This window comes from Canis lupus, chromosome 13 (assembly GCF_011100685.1).
Source record: "Canis lupus familiaris isolate Mischka breed German Shepherd chromosome 13, alternate assembly UU_Cfam_GSD_1.0, whole genome shotgun sequence".
Taxonomy (NCBI): Eukaryota; Metazoa; Chordata; class Mammalia; order Carnivora; family Canidae; genus Canis; species Canis lupus.
In genome coordinates, this window is record NC_049234.1 from 3,950,129 (window position 1) to 3,969,349 (window position 19,221).

The window sequence follows — 19,221 nt, forward strand, 5'->3', positions numbered from 1 at the left end:
GACATTTATGATAAAAATTATTAGAAATTGAACAACATGAAGCAACAAAATTATACAAAGCATTTTATGGCAATTAAAAAGCATTTTCATACATACGGGTTCATTTTATTTTAACAAAACGCTATCGAGGTGTATAGTTGAAGAAACTGAGGCTCGGAGAAGTTAATAACTTGACAAGGTCACTTAGAAATAAGCTGGGGGGCCAGGATTAGTGTAGGCAATCAATGTGAACTGAAGGCTGTGATGGGTTAACCCCTGAGAACAGGAAGACAAATAAGACAAGATGTCCACACACAGGGAGCCTAGAGTCCAGCAGAAGAGAGAGGCAAGAAGTGCAGCACACATTACAGACTCTAAGAAAAGGACAGGTTCTGGTTTCAAAGGGATACATAAAGGAAAGAGTGGTTCATTTTACCCCACTGAGTCAGGGAAGTTTTGAGTTGCCACTTGTGAGAAGGTAATCAACAGGAAAAAATTGGCAGGAATATGGAAAGGGTATCACAGGCAAAGGGAGACAAGATTTAGTTTCTGGCTGGATATGGATGAGAAAGAAAAAAAAAAAGTGATCTAAAAAGACTCCCAGATTTCAAATTTGGATTGGATAGAAAGTAGCATCACTCAATGAGACAGGGAAAACAGAAGAATGAATCTGGGGAGAAAGATCGTAAGTTTGATTTCTGAAATAACACGTTTGAGATTTCTGTGGAGCCTTCCAGGAGAAACTAACATGCACTTGAACACAAGGATTTGGAGCTCAGGAAAGAATATCTGTGCTCAAGTCTGGGTTGTTTACGAGCATCTAAATGGTAGCTGATCCCATGGAAACAGGTAAGATCAGCCAGGTGGTCATGTAGAGTGAAGGACAGAGGCCAAGGTGGGGACCTGGGATTTAATGATATATAAGGATGAGCAGGGGAGACAGGAGGAACAGTAAGAGGCAGGGGAAAAATACAATGTCCTAAAAACCAAGGAAGAAATTACTTCCTATTTTCTTATAATTGCCAGGATATTTGTGGGCCATCATCAGCATTTTGCAGAAAGAAAAATAAATGAACACCAAATATGAATACAAATATCACTAGAAGAGTATTTCATTCCTTACTTCATCTCTGCTGATGAGTTCATTGGAAAAAGTGAGTCCAGGCATGAGACCTCTTTTCTTTAGCCAGAATATAGCAGCAAAAGATCCAGAGAAGAAAATCCCTTCTACAGCAGCAAAAGCCACGACTCTTTCCCCTGGGAGACATAAAATAGTTTTATTTTCTGAAATATCACATCTCGTAGACATTTTCAAGCTTCCATATAAAAAAATACATATTTTTACATATATTTATACCAATATCACAACTATTTTGCCAAGAAACAAAATCAATAAATTAGTGCCATGGCCAAGGGTCTTCAGAGGAGGAAATATGCTACCTCTACCTACTACAGCAGAAAAGTATGTAGGTATGTCTACTTCAAATTTTATGTCAGACATTGGACTCCTATAGGTCTTGGTATCTGGACAAAGGAGATCTTTCCCTACTCAAAGGAAAGAGGTGATTTATCTGTGCACCACACGTGCCTATGAGTATAGTACATGCATATAAGTGTGTGCGTGTATTGGGTAGAGAGTAGAAGATAAGTTTTTAGGACAAATGTCTCCTTCTTTATGGTTAAGGGAGGGGAGGTTGCTGAGGTTTTTATTTTTATAAACCTAAGATATCTGACAGATTAGCAGTAAACATTTCACAAAACATTGTCATGCACCTACAATTTAAAAAAAGATGTAAGTCCAGCTAAGATAATAAGTATATCTATTGGATAAAATAACCCAGCACATAAGCAAAAATACTATCTCCTGCTAAATTTCAGGCCCAATTTCAGAGACTACTCACTGTTAGGCAAGGACTGTGCAGAAGTCCATCTCCTCAAAGGTCTATAATGGAACTATATCTGTAATACTGTCTCTAGGGGTTAATTATAAGTCTAACCCAAACAAATGTCACCACATTACATATGCTCAGGAGAAGTATTTATATATGTTTCTGTCTAGGGAGAAAGGTTTGGTTTATAAGACTGTGAGGATAAAGGCAATGGAGTGCTTAAATGACAGGTCTGTTTCATCAATAACATCATAGCTTGTATCCCAGTACTGTCACACCAAACACAGAGTGGGTGCTTGATAAATGTGTTCTGAACTGAATCAGTGGAAAATATCTAGGCACCAGATGACAAACATTACTATTCATTCTATGAAAGCTGCTAAAATCTGATCCAGAATACTCAAAACTTTCAGAACAAAGGTAATTATAATATTTAAACTTCAAAAAGAAAGATGACTTAAATATTTCTGGCAGTCTGTAAATAGCGCTCTGGTTTGTCCTCATTCTTTTCTCTGATTATCTTAAATAAATCAAATCAGATTATATCAAATATTTGCCTATTAGAAGCCCAAAAGGTCAGAAAAACTTCTATAGCATTTCATTTTTACAGATACAATTTTAAGTCATTTTGAAAAAAATAACAGAAGAAAGGTAAATTAAATAAGTACTTACTGAGTATTGACTGTGTAGAAGGAATTAAGACTCTTTAGTGTACTAAATACAAAATATAATAATAATCACTATGGTCTGCTGAGTCTTAAAAACAAAAACAGCTCTTTAGGAGCACCTGGGTGGCAGTCAGTTGGGTGTCTGCCTTCGGCTCAGGTCATGACCCTGTAGTCACAGGATCAAGTCCCGCATCGGGCTCCCTACTCGACAGGGCGTCTGCTTCTTCCTCTGTCCTTCACCCCACTTGTACTCTCTCTCTCTCTTTCTCAAGTAAATAAATAAAATCTTTTTTAAAAAATATTTTTTAGACTAGCTATATTTTTTAAGATGAAGATTCCTTATTTTAACATATAGATTGTATTTTCATCTTGCTATTAGTAAGATAATAGTTACAATTGATGCATTCTTCATTGTCACATAAATGTGAGAGAACTAGACTATAACACAAACATTGTGAATAAGAGGAAATTTTTATTTTAACTATTCTATGCATTCATGTAAATGCTATAGAATGAAAATCAGGACAAAAATCATTATAGAAGGCAATTCTTTTTGGAAAGAATTAAAGGATTAAGAGAGGTAAACTTTACAAATTTCAGGAGTAGATGTAAATTTAAAAGACTTCCAAAATATTTCTTCTAAAAGCTTTAATGAATGTGAAGGCCTCATGATTTTAGAGATGAGAAAGTACGATACAGTTTTTTTTTAAGAGGTAACTTTATTTCTGCCATATTTCCTTTAACTTTTCATTTCAATAATTTCACTCAGAATGTATAGTTCTTTGTTATGTGGGTCCTACATAATGAAAGATTCTTGTGATGTACAAATTTATGTCTCCAGCAGATGCCCCACTGAGTACAGAGCCTAAGGTGGGGCTCAATCTCACAACCTTGAGATCATGACCTGAGTCAAAACCAACAGTCTGATGCTTAACAGACTGAGCCACCCAGCTCCCCACAAAGCCTATTCTTTAAAATGATACTCTCAATTATTTGTTCTCAGGGTCTTGTACAAAATATGTGAAATTCTAGCTTTTTTTTTTTTTGCATGTACAGTTGACCCCTGAACAACAAGGAGTTAAGAGTGCTAAGTCCTTGTGTAGTTATAAATCCATATATAATTTTTGACTCCCCCAAAACTTAGCTATAATAGCCTGCTGTTGACTGGAATCCTTATAGATATAACAGCCAACACCTATTTTTTTTTGTTTATATGCATTATATACTGTATTCTCACAATAAAGCTACAGAAATTTTTATTAAGAAAATCATAAGAGATAAAAACTTTATAAATCCCCCGGAGCCCAAGCAGTGTGAAGAAGAGGCGAGAACGACCCCAGGACCGGCCAAAGCCTGTGTGCCGCTGCATCCCCGCGTCCAGCGCTTACGTCCCGCCGCCGTCGCCACCATGCCCAAGAGAAAGGCTGAAGGGGATGCTAAAGGAGATAAAGCCAAGGTGAAGGATGAGCCGCAGAGAAGATCTGCAAGGTTATCTGCTAAACTTGCTCCTCCAAAGCCAGAGCCCAAGCCTAAAAAGGCCCCTGTAAAGAAGGGAGAGAAAGTACCCAAAGCTAAAAGGGGAAGGCTGATTCTGGCAAGGATGGAAATAACCCTGCAGAAAATGGAGATGCCAAAACAGATCAGGCACAGAAAGCTGAAGGTGCTGGAGATGCCAAGTAAAGTGTGTGCATTTTTGATAACTGTGTACTTCTGGTGACTGTACAGTTTGAAATACTATTTTTAATCAAGTTTTATAAAAATGCAGAATTTTGTTTTAAAAAAAGAAAATCATAAGAAAAAAGAGAAAATACATTTACAGTACTGTACTATATTTATCGACAAAATCTGCATATAAGTGGACCCACATAAATCAAACCCACGTTGTTCAAGAGTCAACTGTAATGGGAAATGTTTATTCTTTTTTTGTCCCAAAAGTTTACACATTAGCCTATTTGTTTTTCTGATCGCTGACATTTGTCCAAGTAAGCTATACAGACCTTTTTCTTTTAACCTTTTGACTGCTTTCACTCATTTCTCCTAACCCCTATGCTCCACTTCTTACAATCACCGATCTATTGTATCTATGAGCTTAGATTTTAGTTTTTAGTTTTTTTGTTCTTAGTTTTCACATATAAGAGAGATCATATAGTATTTGTCTTTCCCTGTCTGACTTATGGCACTTAGCATGATACCCTCTAGCTCCATCCATGTTGTTGCAAATGGTGAGATTTCACTTTTTTTTATGACTAAATAATATGCCATTATTATATCCCCCACTACATTTTCTTTACCCATTCATCCATTGATGGGCACTCAGGTTGTTTCCTTATCTCGGCTATTATAAATAATGCTGCAATGAACATGGGGGTGCATATATCTTTTTGAGTTCATGTTTTAATTTTCTTCAGATAAATACCCAGAAGTTTTATGGTTTGGGGCCATACATTCAAATCTTTAATCTGTTTTGAGTTAATTTTTGTGTGTGGTGTAAGATAGCAATTCAGTCTCATTCTTTTGCTTGCAGTTGTCCATTTTTCTCAATACTATTTATTGAGAGGACTGTGTTTTCCCCATTGTATATTGTTGGCTCCTTTGTCATAAATTAATTGAACATATATGCATGGGTTTACTTATGGGCTGTCTATTCTGTTCCATTGATCTGTTTTTTATACCAATACAATAATGGTTTGATTATAATATCTTTGTAAGATAGTTTGAAATCAGGGAGCATTATGCCTCCAGCTTTATTCTTTCTCAAGATGTTTGCCTATTTGGGATTTTTTTGTGGTTCCATATAAATTTTAGTATTATTTGTTCTATTTTCTTGAAAAATACCATTGGAATTTTGATAGGGATTGCATTTAATCTGTAGATTGTTTTTGGTATAATGGACATTTTATTTTAGCAATATTGATTCTTTCAATCTGTGAGCATGGAATATCTTTCCATTTATTTGTGTCTTTAATTTCTTTTACTAATATCTTAGAGTTTTCAATATACAGGTCTTTCATCTCCTTGGTTAAACTTATTCCTAAATATTTTATTCTTGTTGATGCAACTGTAAATGGGATTGTTTAATTTCTCTGATAGCTCATTATTATCATATAGAAACAAGATATTTCTGTATACTAATTTTGTATCTTGCAACTTCACTGAACCTGTTTATTAGTTCTAATAGTTTTTTTTAATGGAGTCTTTAGGATTTTCTATATATAGCATGTCATCTGCAAATAGTGAGTTTTACTTATTCCTTTCCTATTTGGATGCCTTTTTTTTTTTTTCTTGCCTAATTGCTCCAGCTAGGACTTCTAATACTATGTTGAATAAAAATGGCAAGAGTGGGCATCCTTGTCTTGCTCCTGATCTTGAGGAAAGGCTTTCAGCTCTTCACAGTTGAGTATGTTAGCTGTGAGTTTGTCGTACATGTCCTCTATCATGCTGAGGTATTTTTTCCTCCATATCTGCTTTCTTGGGTTTTTATGATAAATGGATATTGAATTCTGTTCAATGTTTTTTCTGCATCTGCAGCATGGGTTTGCTTGAGAGCAAGCAATATGGAGAATTTACCTAGAGCTCTGCTGTTGTCACATGGTGACTGCCATCCTCTTCAATTTTCTCTCTAGGTTGCTTTCTCTTTTTTTTTTTTAAGATTTATTTATTTATTCATGAGAGAGAGACACAAAGAGAGGCAGAGACACAGGCAGAGGGAGAAGCAGGCTCCTCACAGGGAGCCAGATGTGGGACTTGAACCCCGATTCTGGGATCATGCCCTGAGCTGAAGGGAGATGCTCAACCCCTGAGCCACCCAGGCATGCCTCTAGGTTACTTTCTTTGGCAGTTATTGAAATACATGCCTGCTGTGAGCCTGTTCATCATTTTCCATTGGTATCTATCTATACTCTTTTCAATATGTATTGAACACCTTGATGTTTCTCTCCTTTTGTCTTTAAAGCCAGCCAGTGTTTCTCAAACCATTTGTGAGAAAATCAGCTGGGTATAAAATGTTGATTCCTCAGTCCTCCCCAGGCCTTCTAAATCTCTCTGGTGAGGACCAGGATTCTGCAGGGTTTTTCTTCAAACTCTCAGATAATTTTTATGCACATTGAGAATGATCACTTTTCTCATTCTTCAAATGAACTGAAGGCATTGTAAACACATCTGTTTCTTCCCTAATATATAACAGGCTTCCCCCATACCTTACTGTGCATCATTGGTTCTCAGTGTGTTTCTGTAAATCCACAGACTGAGGAGGTGTGTGGAGTCAAAACTATTTTTATAACAATGCTAAGGCATTATTATTTTTTTAACCACAATTCTCACATGAGTGTACATTGTGATTTCCAGATACTACATGACATATCCACAATAATCTGAGGAGCCTGGTAAAATAGTCTTCCCTTTTCTAACTACACATCTGATTAAGACTGGATTTTCTTCATAACTATACGATAAACTACGTCAATATTCTGCAACAATTGAATGTTGAAGGAGATTCAATCCAGTTGTCTTCTATTAAGTCAGACATTTAAAAGGTTTGCAAAATTTGGGGGAGGAGGGAAATAGTGTTTTTTCATAAATACATGCTATTAATAATAAAATATAATGGGTTATTACTGCTATTTTTAAATGCATTCATAAATATTTTAACTTTCCTGGTTTTAATTTATAATATGGAAATAACCAGTAAACCACACCAACAGGAGAGTCCTCAATAAGTTTTAAGAGTACAAAGAAGTCCTGAAACCAAAAATTTTGAGACTTGCTTCCTCCATAGTGAATAAAACCAGAAAGTAAAGATGACTAATTATGAAATAGATAAGAATGAGAGGTACTTAGAGCTAGATAAATGGAGTATCTGAATATTTTAAATTAAATATTTATTGAGCAAGTAATATGTATAGTTTTCCAGTAACTACATATTTGTTCCCTGAAAAAAATATGATTTTGACTCGCTTTAACTCTCTTAAATATTTATGAAAGCAGAGACAAATTATGATTGCTAAATATTTTTGTCAGATTCTATATGACTTCTCTTTACCTCTACTTATGTACTAATACCTTAACCTTTCAACTTTCAACTTATTAAACAAAATAGATAACAACTTTATATGATTTTATCACTGGTTCCTAAGCATTAGGAATAATGATTCTAAAAAGTGGATGCAGAGACCTTCGTATCCTTTTCTATTCTGGGACTCTGATTAGTACCTGATAGTCACACCACATAAAAAGTGTTATGTCAACTGAGGCAAGTTTGATCATTTTTAAATTACAGCTACTTACCAAAAGTAGATTTTCTATCTTCTATCCATCGTAAGGCCCAATCTGCTTTTTTCTTAACATATGGCATTGTTTCAATTGCATTAAATAAAAATTCCCTGTAAAAACCAAAGGATTAATGGCAAAGTTATTCATTTTTCTTAATTGGAATAAATTTTCATTAGTTTAATCATCAATAATAATTGCAACTCTATGATATGCTACCAGATCTGTCGTTTTTCTATATTTTGCATGCCCACAAAGTTAAGAAATGAAACTAAAATTCAAATTAGCGGTTTGGATCTGGTCTGACACAAAATTGACTAAAGTCAATATTCATATGTGGTTTCACTCATATGTGGAATATAGAAATAATGGAAGGGATTATAAGGAAAAGGAGAGAAAATGAGTGGGGAAAAGACAGAAGACAAACCATGAGAGCAGAAGACAAACCATGAGAGACTCCTAACTCTGGGAAACAAAGGGTTGCAGAAGGGGAGGTGAAGGGGGAGGTGGGGTAACTGGGTGATGGGCACCCAGAAGGCCACTTGATGGGATGAGCACTGGGTGTTATACTATATGTTGGCAAGGTGAATTTAAGTAAAATATTTAAAGAAATAAAGTCAGCATTCAATTTCTAAAAAGAATGTGCAGTTTTTAAAGCTATAATACCCAAAGATGAACTGGTTCTATACAAGTTTTTTAACCCAACACATTATTAAACAATAAAAAGCATTTGAATAATTTTTCCCTGACATTTGGTTTTGGAGTAAATTCTGCTCTTAACATAAGCAATAGCACAAGCCTCTGTAAATAAAATCCCAGTGGTAATACCTTTTCTTGGGATCTCTGATGTAAGTGTCTATTAGCAAACTGTACATCTCTGAGTGGACATTCTCGATGAGAATTTGAAAGCCATAGAAACAGCGAGCCTCTGGAACCTGTACCTCCTGACTAAAGCGCTCCACCTACAAAAATAAGGGAAACGTATCCAATTCTGTGGGCTCTAATTAAACACTGCAAATCAGAATCTGGACATCAGAATCATCACTTAAAAATTACCTGTCATGCCAAAAATAGGTTAGACAGAATTTATAGGTTATTTTAAGCAATATTATCTATTAACCTTTTACAATAAATTAGTTGCCTAATGTATTCTCAAGCAATTAAATTAATTGACCTGATAGGTGGAGATACTTCTTATAAAGCCAAGTATTTTAGAATGGCTATCAAAAATAATTACTTTGCATTGTAAAATTGACCTTAGGTCTTTATTTTCCCCAAAAGCAGACAGATCGATTGAAGCCCCTTCTATCTAATTCTCTTTAACAAGAAGGTAAGCCTCCTGGCCAACCATGATACAAGTTTAAAAATGGGGAGCCAGAGTACAGTGCCTTATTACAGAGCTCCAGAAGGGTTTTTAATGTGCAAGCTCTCTATTAAGATTACTACCTAAGGGTAAAAATTGAAATCATGTCTACGCATTTTAAGTAGTTTTGATTGGTACAATATGTTTGATTTCATGATATTTTGGTGGTCAAATGGGAGAAATCTATCCTTTTCTTTGACACTTCATCAGAAAAACACCTTTGAAAGTTAAACTCTATCTAGTTCATTTCTTAGAAGTCGTTTTTCAGGCTTAGTCTACTTGTCTTACTGCCATTATCACCATTTAGCTGCTGAATGAGAACAGAAATAAAACAAAAATCTTACCAAATTTTCATTCACGATTCCATCACTGGCTGCAAAAAAGGCTAATATGTGAGAGATAAAATACTTCTCATCTGATTTAAGCTTGTTCCAGTGAGGGAGATCCTTTGATAAGTCAACCTGAAAAAAAAAGATTTTCAAAAATTTCAACTTGGTGTTTAATTCTTCTTAAAGTGTTTGGAAAACTAACTTCTATCTCAACGTTGGGGATGGCCATCTCATTAGCAGTAATGAAATGAAAAAGGAAGAAAAGGAAAAAAAAGTTAACATAACTCTTATAGACTGAATGTTCATGTCCTCCCCCGCCCCCACACCCCATTCACATATTTGAAACTAATGCCCAGTGTGATGGTATTTGGAGGTGCAGTCTTTGGAAAGTTATTAGGTCATGAGGGTGGAGCCCTCATGAATGGGATTAGTGCTCTTATAAAAGAGCTGTCAGAGAGCTTCCTCATCCCTTCTGCCATGTGAGAACGCAAAGTATAAGCAGATATCTCTGAACCAGGAACTGGGACCTCACCAGATACCCAACCTGTTAGAGACTTGATCTTGGAATTCCCAGCCTCTAGAAATGTGAGAAATAAAATTCTGTTGTATGTAAACCATCCAGTCTAAGGTATTACTATAGCAACCCAAATTGACTAAGACTATTACAAAAGAACACAATACAATAAAAGTATTATGAAGGGCTCTATATTCTGGCTAATTGAGGCAGAATAAACTAGTGACTTTCAGCAGCCATTGCTTTACCATGGCATATAATTTACTGTAGTGTTAAATTAGCTACCTGTTAAGCAATAGTAGCTGCTATTGTATTGCCAGCTAATCTACTTTTATACCCAGAAAGTAGTATCTGGCATGTAACAACCTATTATAAAGCAATTTACAGGTATGGCTTTCTCTGGAAATAGAAATATTTTTGAAAATGGGGGGGGGGGGTTCTGGGTGGTCAAGTCAGTTGGGCATCTGACTTCAGCTCTGGTCATAATCTCAGGGTGATAAGATCGAACCCCACATCAAGCTCCATGCTCAGTGGAAGGTCTGCTTGAGATTCTCCCTCTCCTGCTCCCTCTCCCTCTGTCCCTCCCCAACTCTGCTCTCTTGAATAAATCAATCAATCTTAAAAAAAAAAAAAAAGTGTTGGCAATACAATGGAGTTGGGGGGTATACTTGTATATATCTTTTAAAACATGTAAACTAAATATCAGGTCCTATTCTCTTAAGAGCTCAATCAGGATTAACTGACAGACACCTTCCTAGTTTTTATATATTATACTTCTGATATGAAATTTTATACTATAATATACTCATTCTTAAATATTAAACTTACCTTGTCAACCATTCACTTCAAAAAGCCTTATAAATTTCATTTATATTACATTGGTCATCTCCCATTCTTAAAATGTAAACATTCCTACTCAGCTTTTTCTCCTCTAAATAAATTCTCAATTCTACTTTCTAAATATTGATTCTAAACTACTAGTTATTAGAATTGTCTGGCAGCTTTAAAAGAAAAACCCAAAATCCTAGACCTTTTTCTTCTGAATCAAGGTTTCTGATAATTGGTCATATTTAGGAATAAAGCTACACCACAGATAAAACAATGAAGTCTAAGGTTGACATAATTTGTTTAAAGGAAAAATACATGGAACTATATGTGTTTCATTTCCTTTTAAAATGTGTAAACAGGGATGCCTAGGTAGCTCAGAGGTTGAGCATCTGCCCTCGGCTCAGGGCGTGATCCCAGAGTCCTGGGATCAAGTTCCACGTCAGGCTCTCTCTCTCTCTCTCTCTCTTTCTCTGTCTGTCTCTCATGGATAAATAAATAAAATCTTTTTAAAAAATAAAATAAAATAATAAAATAAAATGTATAAACAAAATATGTACCACCTTTGTATTTTAATTTTTTAAATCAGTGTTTTTTAGTTATAATACAACATGTATTACATTTGCTAAAAGATGCAAGTACTTTACAAATGAATTTTAAGAAGCCCAAGTATCACAAGTAGCTTTTTAACATGATGAATGAAAAAGCCACCTGTGTACTCCATTTATTCTGTTAACCATATCTAAAAAAACACATCCTAAAAACCACAGTTAAAAATAGTCAGGTGTGTCAAGCAGTATGACCCAATTAGAAAATACTGAGTTTTTACTTTGTTTTGGATTTTTTGCTCTTTTTGTTAACTAAGTATAACAAAGATGTTACCAATATAACACAAGTGGATAAATGGGTAAAATTAGTGTAATCAAAGCTTCAAAAGTTGGTGTCTTCTGATTTCTACTGTAACTCTCCCTCATTCTGTGTGAAATAGCTTATATTTATTTAGTGCTTACTAAATGCCATGTGACAATCTAAACATCTCATTATTCTCATTCATGAACTTCATCTCATTAATTCTATTCATGAGATTCATCTCAGTAATCCTTATAATAACCCAGTTAGCCAGGTATTATTAGCTCAATTTTCCAATGAGGATACACAGAGAGGTTAAGCAATTTTTCCAGTTTCATAGCTAGTAAGTGGTAGAGTCAGATTTTGTACCTAGGCATTCTGGCTCCAGAGTCTGCATTCTCAACAGTGTGTGCTTACATGTATGAAAACAATCTTCTGAAAAATAGGGAGATCCAAATATAACTATCTAAATAGATCTATTCATTTATCTATTTATCTAGATAAGTGAACACATACACACAGAGAAAGATGAAGACAATGACTATGTGTTCAATTAGACTACAGAGCAACCACTTACATGACCAACTGTCTTTACCAAACCAGCAGGTATTTCCTCATTTATTGTGTTCAAATCATTGTCTAGATGGAAAATGCTGACCTAACATACAGCATACTACAACAGTCCCGGCTGCTGAGGCAGCAGTGCCAGACTGGATGTGACTGAGGACAGGGTAGCCTAGGAGGAGCTCTGGCTGGCAGCTTAGAAGAGAGTGCACTGCCTGAGCAGGCAAATTCTCTGCCACAGCTCTTTCTGCATAATCAGGTAAGTCATTGAAAAGCAGGGTCCCTAGGGCTTTCACTCTCATTTTTTGGCCATAGCACAATTTTATTTATTCTGCTGGCCATAAGTAAAAACTAATCTTATTTGGTCATAGGAAATCAAAAGGCTATTTAAAAATAGAAAATGTTCTAAAATACATTGGAAGTAAAAACCTGGCAGACCGAGAAGCCATTTTTGCAGCGGGAGACGTGTTTATAGACAGCAGTCTACACATAAAACATTGGAGAACACTGTATTTAATTTCAGTAATTTCAGATACTATTGTATATAACTGATTTTATTCAGTTATATGTATCTTACAATATAAGTTAACATTTTTCAATGTCACATGACACAAGATATGAACACTCTACTATGGGGTGTACCTGCTGGCAAAGGTGATAACACTTACCTCTTCTGCAGTCCAGAAAGATGCCTGTGCCTGTTTATACATTTTCCAAATATCAGGGTATTGAATTGGAAAGATGACAAATCGGCGAGAACTCTTTCGTAGGAGTGGCTCTTCATCTGATTTCACTTCATTTTCATTGGTATCTGAAGATAACCTCTTTGAAAATAAAGTACAAACATCCATTTTGTGTAGACATGCCCTTGTTATTCATATCTAAACACATACTGGGGGTAATTTGAGAGACAGCACAGGTTGAGGAGCCCATCTGCCTGGGTTGAATCCTTTACTATTATCTGGAACCTGGTTAATAGTGTTTGGTTAGTCGTGTAACCACAGAAAGTTGCTTCTCTGAGCTTTGGTTTACCCTTATCAGTAAAATGACCCTTACTCTGTAGGTTAAACTTGATGATTAAAAGTGCTTTAAATGGAGCCTGGTGCATAATATGCATGCAGCAAAATTGTCATTATTGCTATTTTAAGATAAGCACAAAACTAAATCCATAAATGTTATGGTGGGCAAATTTCTAAGTTTGTGTATAAAATGTCCCTTCAGTGCCTTTTTTCAGAGATCAGATGCTGGTATGAATAGGCTACTATTATAAACTTCTTTATTTATTTTTAAGAGATTTTTAAATTTATTAATTTAAGATAGCACCAGCAGGGGGAAGGATGAGAGGGAGAGGGAGACGCAGACTTCCCACTGAGCAGGGTGCCTGACCCCAGGACCCCTGGGATCATGACTTAAGCCCATCTGCCTTGCAGATGCTTAACCGACTGAGCCACCCAGGCACCCCTACTTTCCTATTTTAATTCTTTCTAATCTGAACTATTGTAAAACTTACCTGAAAACTCCTTACCAACAATTTAGCAACCTTTGTTCATCTGAACTTTCCCATATACCAATCTGCTATTACTATTTACTTGTTAGCATTACTACAGATGGTCTCACTGTGGACTGGCTCAAAGCTTTGTAGAATCCAGTGAGAAGCACATACTTATATATACATGACTTGGAAATGATAGCATTCCAAAAGGGGACAGGGCCAGATATGTATGTATACATATACATATATCAGAACTATCAGAAGAGTTATACCTTGCATAAGAATGAATATACACAAAGTATATACAATTAGGCTAAAAATGTATAAATAAATGTATACACAAAGTATATACAATTAGGCTAAAAATTGGCATATATTTAAAATCTGGACGCCTAACTCAAACTGACGGTGTCTCTCTCCAGTGTCAGGCCAATCACATTTCTTCATCCTTATCATTGCTTCCACCAACCACACCTCTCCAGAGCAAGTGTGCTAAGGCAAGGCAAGATGAGAAAAAGACTCAAAATCAAAATCAAAGCCTGAGGCTATACAGATCCAGGTAGGGCTTGCACACTGCACACATACTGTCATCATAGTAGAGAGACTGTCTTATTTTGTAACTACTTATTTGAAGGTGTAGGCCTCCCCAGATAAAGAACTTGAGCCCTGGAGAGTAGAAACTACTTTTTATTTATTATGGCATTCCCAGACATAACATCAATAAACGTTAGCTAAGTAAGTGAATGGGCGGCTAATTTCTCTTTATCCTGTGCTTGGGCTACTGGATACCTTTTGAATTTAACATATGACCACAATACATCAGTGAGATAACCATCAATCAAATCAAGCCTTTGCTAAGTACTCCCATATCTCCCTTGTCCCCATCACCCTAAAGGCCTGGATTAAACACATAACTCACTGCATACCTTACATAGTACACAACTCACTGCAATTTAATTCCTTGTTATCCATTTAGAGTCCCCTCCAAACTATGCTTCTTGAGAGTAAAAGGTAACTTTACTTTTGTGGAACCCCTAGAACCTGACATATGACCTGGCATGTAGTTGACATTCATTTCCCCAAATATTTGAGCAAATTTTTAAAATAGAAGCTGTCAAGTTTTTTGTTTGTGTTTCCTTTATATATTTTGTCCCTGGGGTACATTCAGAGCTGGAACTCCTTACCTTCACTGTATTTGCTATGTGAACCATCATACGCAGTAACTCTTTGGTACCAAGCACCCTGGCCCTGAAGGGAGTTTTTAAATGCTGATTAAATAACTTATCAATGTCACTATCTATGAAAACTGCTGAAGACTAGCATCTTTTAGTTAGAATGAAAGTCATTTTTCTATGTAACATTCCTCCTGTTCCGTTCTGATAATATGTACGTTGTTAAGAAGTTGGATTAGCAGAGCATTATGCAAGAGTCTGAATTGAGCTAAAGATGATATATTGCTTATTTTCATGATGTCTTTAAAAATCCACACACATTTTAATCAATGTCAGGAGGACCACACATCCCAAAGCTCTAGGATCTCTAGAATATCCTCTATGGACCTGAGCTAACAACTCATATTTTAGAAGAGAAAACAACGTGGAAAAAAAGACATGATGTCATATGATAGTTTTAAAGAATTGGAAGTAACTTTCTAAGTTTGGACTTTACCATATGTGGGGGACAATGGAAGAAGAAAGCAATTAGAGACTATCCAAATGTGTTCTGAAGAACTCTGCAGTCCCTCTAATGTCACAAATGCTAGATTAAGATCTCACTATGAAATGTGTTAAGCTGTTAAAATAGTGGTAAAAAAAATAACAGATATATTCCAAAATACACAGAAAGCCACCAATCCTTGTGTTTCCAGGCTGCCATCTTTCTTCTTCTTTTTTTTTTCTTTCTTTCTTTTTTTTCTGGATGACCTCAGATAAAAGTTTTTCTAGCCATCTCTGCTTAATTGAAGACTGCATAAGATTTAGAGAAAGGTAGTTAAAAAGAAAAGAAAACAACAATAAACCCTGTAACCATTTGTATGTGTTTTTCAGAAGTGAACTAAGGGGCATCTAGGTGGCTCAGTCAGTTAAGCATCTGACTCTTGGTTTCAGTTTGAGTCATGATCTCAGGGTCATGGGATCAAGCCTCGCCTCGAGCTCTGTTGTTGCTCAGCGGGGAGTCTGCTTAAAGATTTTCTCCTTCAGTCTCTCCCCCTCCCCACCACTCTCTCTGTCAAATAAGTAAATAAATCTTTTTTAAAAAATCACTTATCTAGAAATGTGGTCAGATTAGAAATTACAGGGGGAGAGAACAATGAAAAGATCATTATCCTACCCAAATCTTGCCTGAACCAGGGTACCAGATGTAGAAACACAAAAGAAAGCTGCTTTAAGAGATATTCAGAAAAAAAAAAAGAGAGAGAGAGAGATTCAGATTCAGAAGTAGAATTAATCATTCTTGCTAAAAAATTTGGATTTTGGAGAATGGAATAAAGAAGAGTTGAAGGTGTCCTTGAGATGTCCAACAACTGGATGATCACAGCAAGAAGTAAAGACAAAGTGCTCAGCATCTGGAGAATAACTGAATAAATCAGACAAAAACTCTTGCATCTCATATTAGATGTTTAATAAAAGCTTGATTTGAATGAACTCCCCCACCAACCCCAGCTACAACAATAGTTACAAACACAACAGTCTTTAAAAGTTCAACTTGGTCAATAAAAAACATAATTCGATCAGTTTGAAGATATCCAGTAGGCAGCTAAAAATATAACACTACAGCAGATGAATGGTGGCCATCCATCCCACTATTAGTCACCAAAGGGGTTATCCAGGGAGAAAATATAGAGAAACAGCACAGCTGAGGATGCAGCCGAGAAAATGCTGACATTTGAAAGGACAGGTGGAAGAAGAGGAACCAGCTGGGATTAAAAGTGACCGAGGTGGATATAGGACAATCAAAAGCAAAGGCAGAAGTGATTTGATTTGGCTAAAGCCATTTCTGTCAACAGACAAAATAGAGAAGAATTCTGTGAAGAATCCACACTCTGGATATCAATCAGGGTAAGAGGTTAGGAATTAATTCTGCGGGCCAAATATTTTCAAACATCTGGGGGATTGAGAGGCTCATACTCCAACTCTAACTACGTGCCCCTAACCCCCAGGTACTGGTATTCACTGTAGGGCTGTTTGAAAAGCATTCTTCTGGATAGTAATAGAGAGTTTCTGAATATGAATTATCATGTATAGGGGTGGCATCAGGAGGATTCATTGGCTATCTATCCAGGATGAGCTGGAAAAGGAAAAAAAAAAAAAACATAGATTTTGGTAGCAACCATGGTATTGATCTCAGGGGTGCAAATGGTAGCCTGATTTTTTTTTTATTTAGTTTTTTTCAAGTTATTTAAATTCTGGTTAACATAAAGTACAATATTGGTTTCAGGAGTATAATTTAATGATTCATTACTTACAGCATCCAGTGCTCATCACAAGTGTCCTCCTTGGTACTCATTATTGATTTAGCCCACCCTCTGACCACCTCCCCTCAATCAACCCTGTTTGTTCTCTATAGTTAAGAGTCTCTCTTATGGTTTGTTTGCCTCCTCTCCATTTTCCCCCTTTCCTACATTCACCTGTTTTATTTCTTAAATTCCACATGAGTGAAATTCTATGGTATTTGTCATTCTCTGACTTATTTTGCTGAGCATGATGCTCTCTAGCTCCATTCACATCATTGCAAATGGCAAGATTTCATTCTTTCTGATGGCTGAGTAAAATTCCATTATATGTATCGCCACATCTCCTTTATCCATTCATCAGTTGACAAATATTTGAACAAATTTCATAAATTGGCTGATTGATAATGCTCCATCAGGGTGCGTATGTCCCTTCAAATCAGTATTTTTTGTAGCCTCTGGGTAAATACCTAGTAGTGCAATTGCTGGGTCATTGGGTAGTTCTATTTTTAATTTTTTGAGGAACCTCCATCTGTTTCCCAGAGTGGCTGTATCATTTTGCATCTCACCAACAGTATAAGAGGGTTCCCCTTTCTCTGCATCCTTGACAAACATGTTGTTTCCTGTGTTGTTAATTTTAACCATTCTGACAGGTGTGAGGTGGTATCTCATTGTAGTTTTGATTTGTATTTCCCTGATGATGAATAATGTTGAGTATCTTTTCATGTGTCTGTTGGGCATCTATATGTCTTCTTTGGAAAGATGTCATGGCAGCCTGAATTAAGATGTGGTGGTTAGGGCAACCCGGGTGGCTCAGCGGTTTAGCGCTGCTTTCAGCTCAGGTTGCCATCCTGGAGACCCGGGATTGAGTCCCACGTTGGGCTCCCTGCATGGAGCCTGCTTCTCCCTCTGCCTGTTTCTCTGCCTCTCTCGCGCGCGCTCTGTGCCTCTAGTGAATAAATAAATAAAATCTTAAAAAATAAAATAAAATAAAAATCTTAAAGATGTGGTGGTTAGCATGAAAAAAGCTGCTTCAACATGGCTTTGCCAGCCTATGGAATGGGATGCTTTTGGTGGGAATTGAGACAGTCTCAAGAGTTTTTACTTGAGAGGAGTGACATAGAGGCACTGGTTTAGTGAAGGATTAATTTAGCAATGGTAAAAAGAGTTAAACAGTGGGTAAGACTGGAGGTAAACAAGTCATTGTAGCTTCACAGTTATGAAGTATAAGACCCTGAAATAAAGTTCAGAACACAGAAGCATTTCTTGGCAACATTCCACTGTGTCTTCCAGAATGGTGCCTCTAGTTCCTGTCTGCCTTAGTTTCTGGTCACTTCATCCCAAGAGGATATGCCAGAACAGATTCCCCAGCTAGTACTCACCATCCCCTGGAGTAGGCCGGCATGCTACAGCCCTCCTTCTCAATCCAGCCTCAATTCCACCATTTTCATTTGTTTACCTTGGCCTCTCTTCTCAGGTAAGAAGACTACTGGATATTGTTACAGTCATACACTATTTGTATTTGCCCAGGTGTCACTTTCATTGTCATTTTCTATTCCCAACAGAATATTGGCCTACCAGCAAGAAATCAGTCTTAAGCCCAGCTCTGCTATTGAATCATGTGGTCCTGGGCATGTCAATTTATCTTTTCTGGCCTAAACTTTCTTATCTTGAAAATAGGGACTATCTAATCAATTAGATTAATGATGGTTAACTTTGAGAAATTGATGAAAGCTAAGGACCCCTTTCTCAGGAAATTCATAAACCTCCTCCAAGCTCATCTACGAACCCTTCAAAGAAGTGCTTCTTAAAAAATGTGAATCAGTATCACCTGACGTCCTTGTTAAAATTGCTGTCCCAGACCCTCCCACGAGATCTTGATTTACCTTGTCTGGAATGTAGGCCCAGTAATCTACATTTTTTACAACTCCAGGTTGACTCTAATGCAGATGGCCTATGCTGAACCATCTAGAACCATCTATCTAGAGAAACAAAGTGCTTGAGGCATTCTTGTGACTCAAGTTAAAAACTTTTGG

General features: G+C 36.4%; 1 protein-coding gene across 5 annotated transcripts in view; it reads right to left on the reverse strand.

Moving 5' to 3' along the window:
- The window catches only part of RRM2B (ribonucleotide reductase regulatory TP53 inducible subunit M2B), a 64,107-nt gene that overhangs the window by 42,443 nt on the left and 2,443 nt on the right, over positions 1–19,221 (reverse strand). For all 5 annotated transcript variants that reach the window (XR_005368448.1, XM_038555244.1, XM_038555243.1 and 2 more), the window contains exons 2-6: positions 12,914–13,069; positions 9,509–9,625; positions 8,630–8,763; positions 7,820–7,914; positions 1,103–1,236 (exon numbers count right to left, since the gene is read on the reverse strand). Coding sequence is in view for 4 of the 5 variants with exons in the window: in XM_038555244.1 (XP_038411172.1) it covers positions 1,103–1,236; positions 7,820–7,914; positions 8,630–8,763; positions 9,509–9,625; positions 12,914–13,069 (636 nt within the window). In the remaining variant the exon portion in view is untranslated. The remainder of the gene's footprint in view (positions 1–1,102; positions 1,237–7,819; positions 7,915–8,629; positions 8,764–9,508; positions 9,626–12,913; positions 13,070–19,221) is intronic.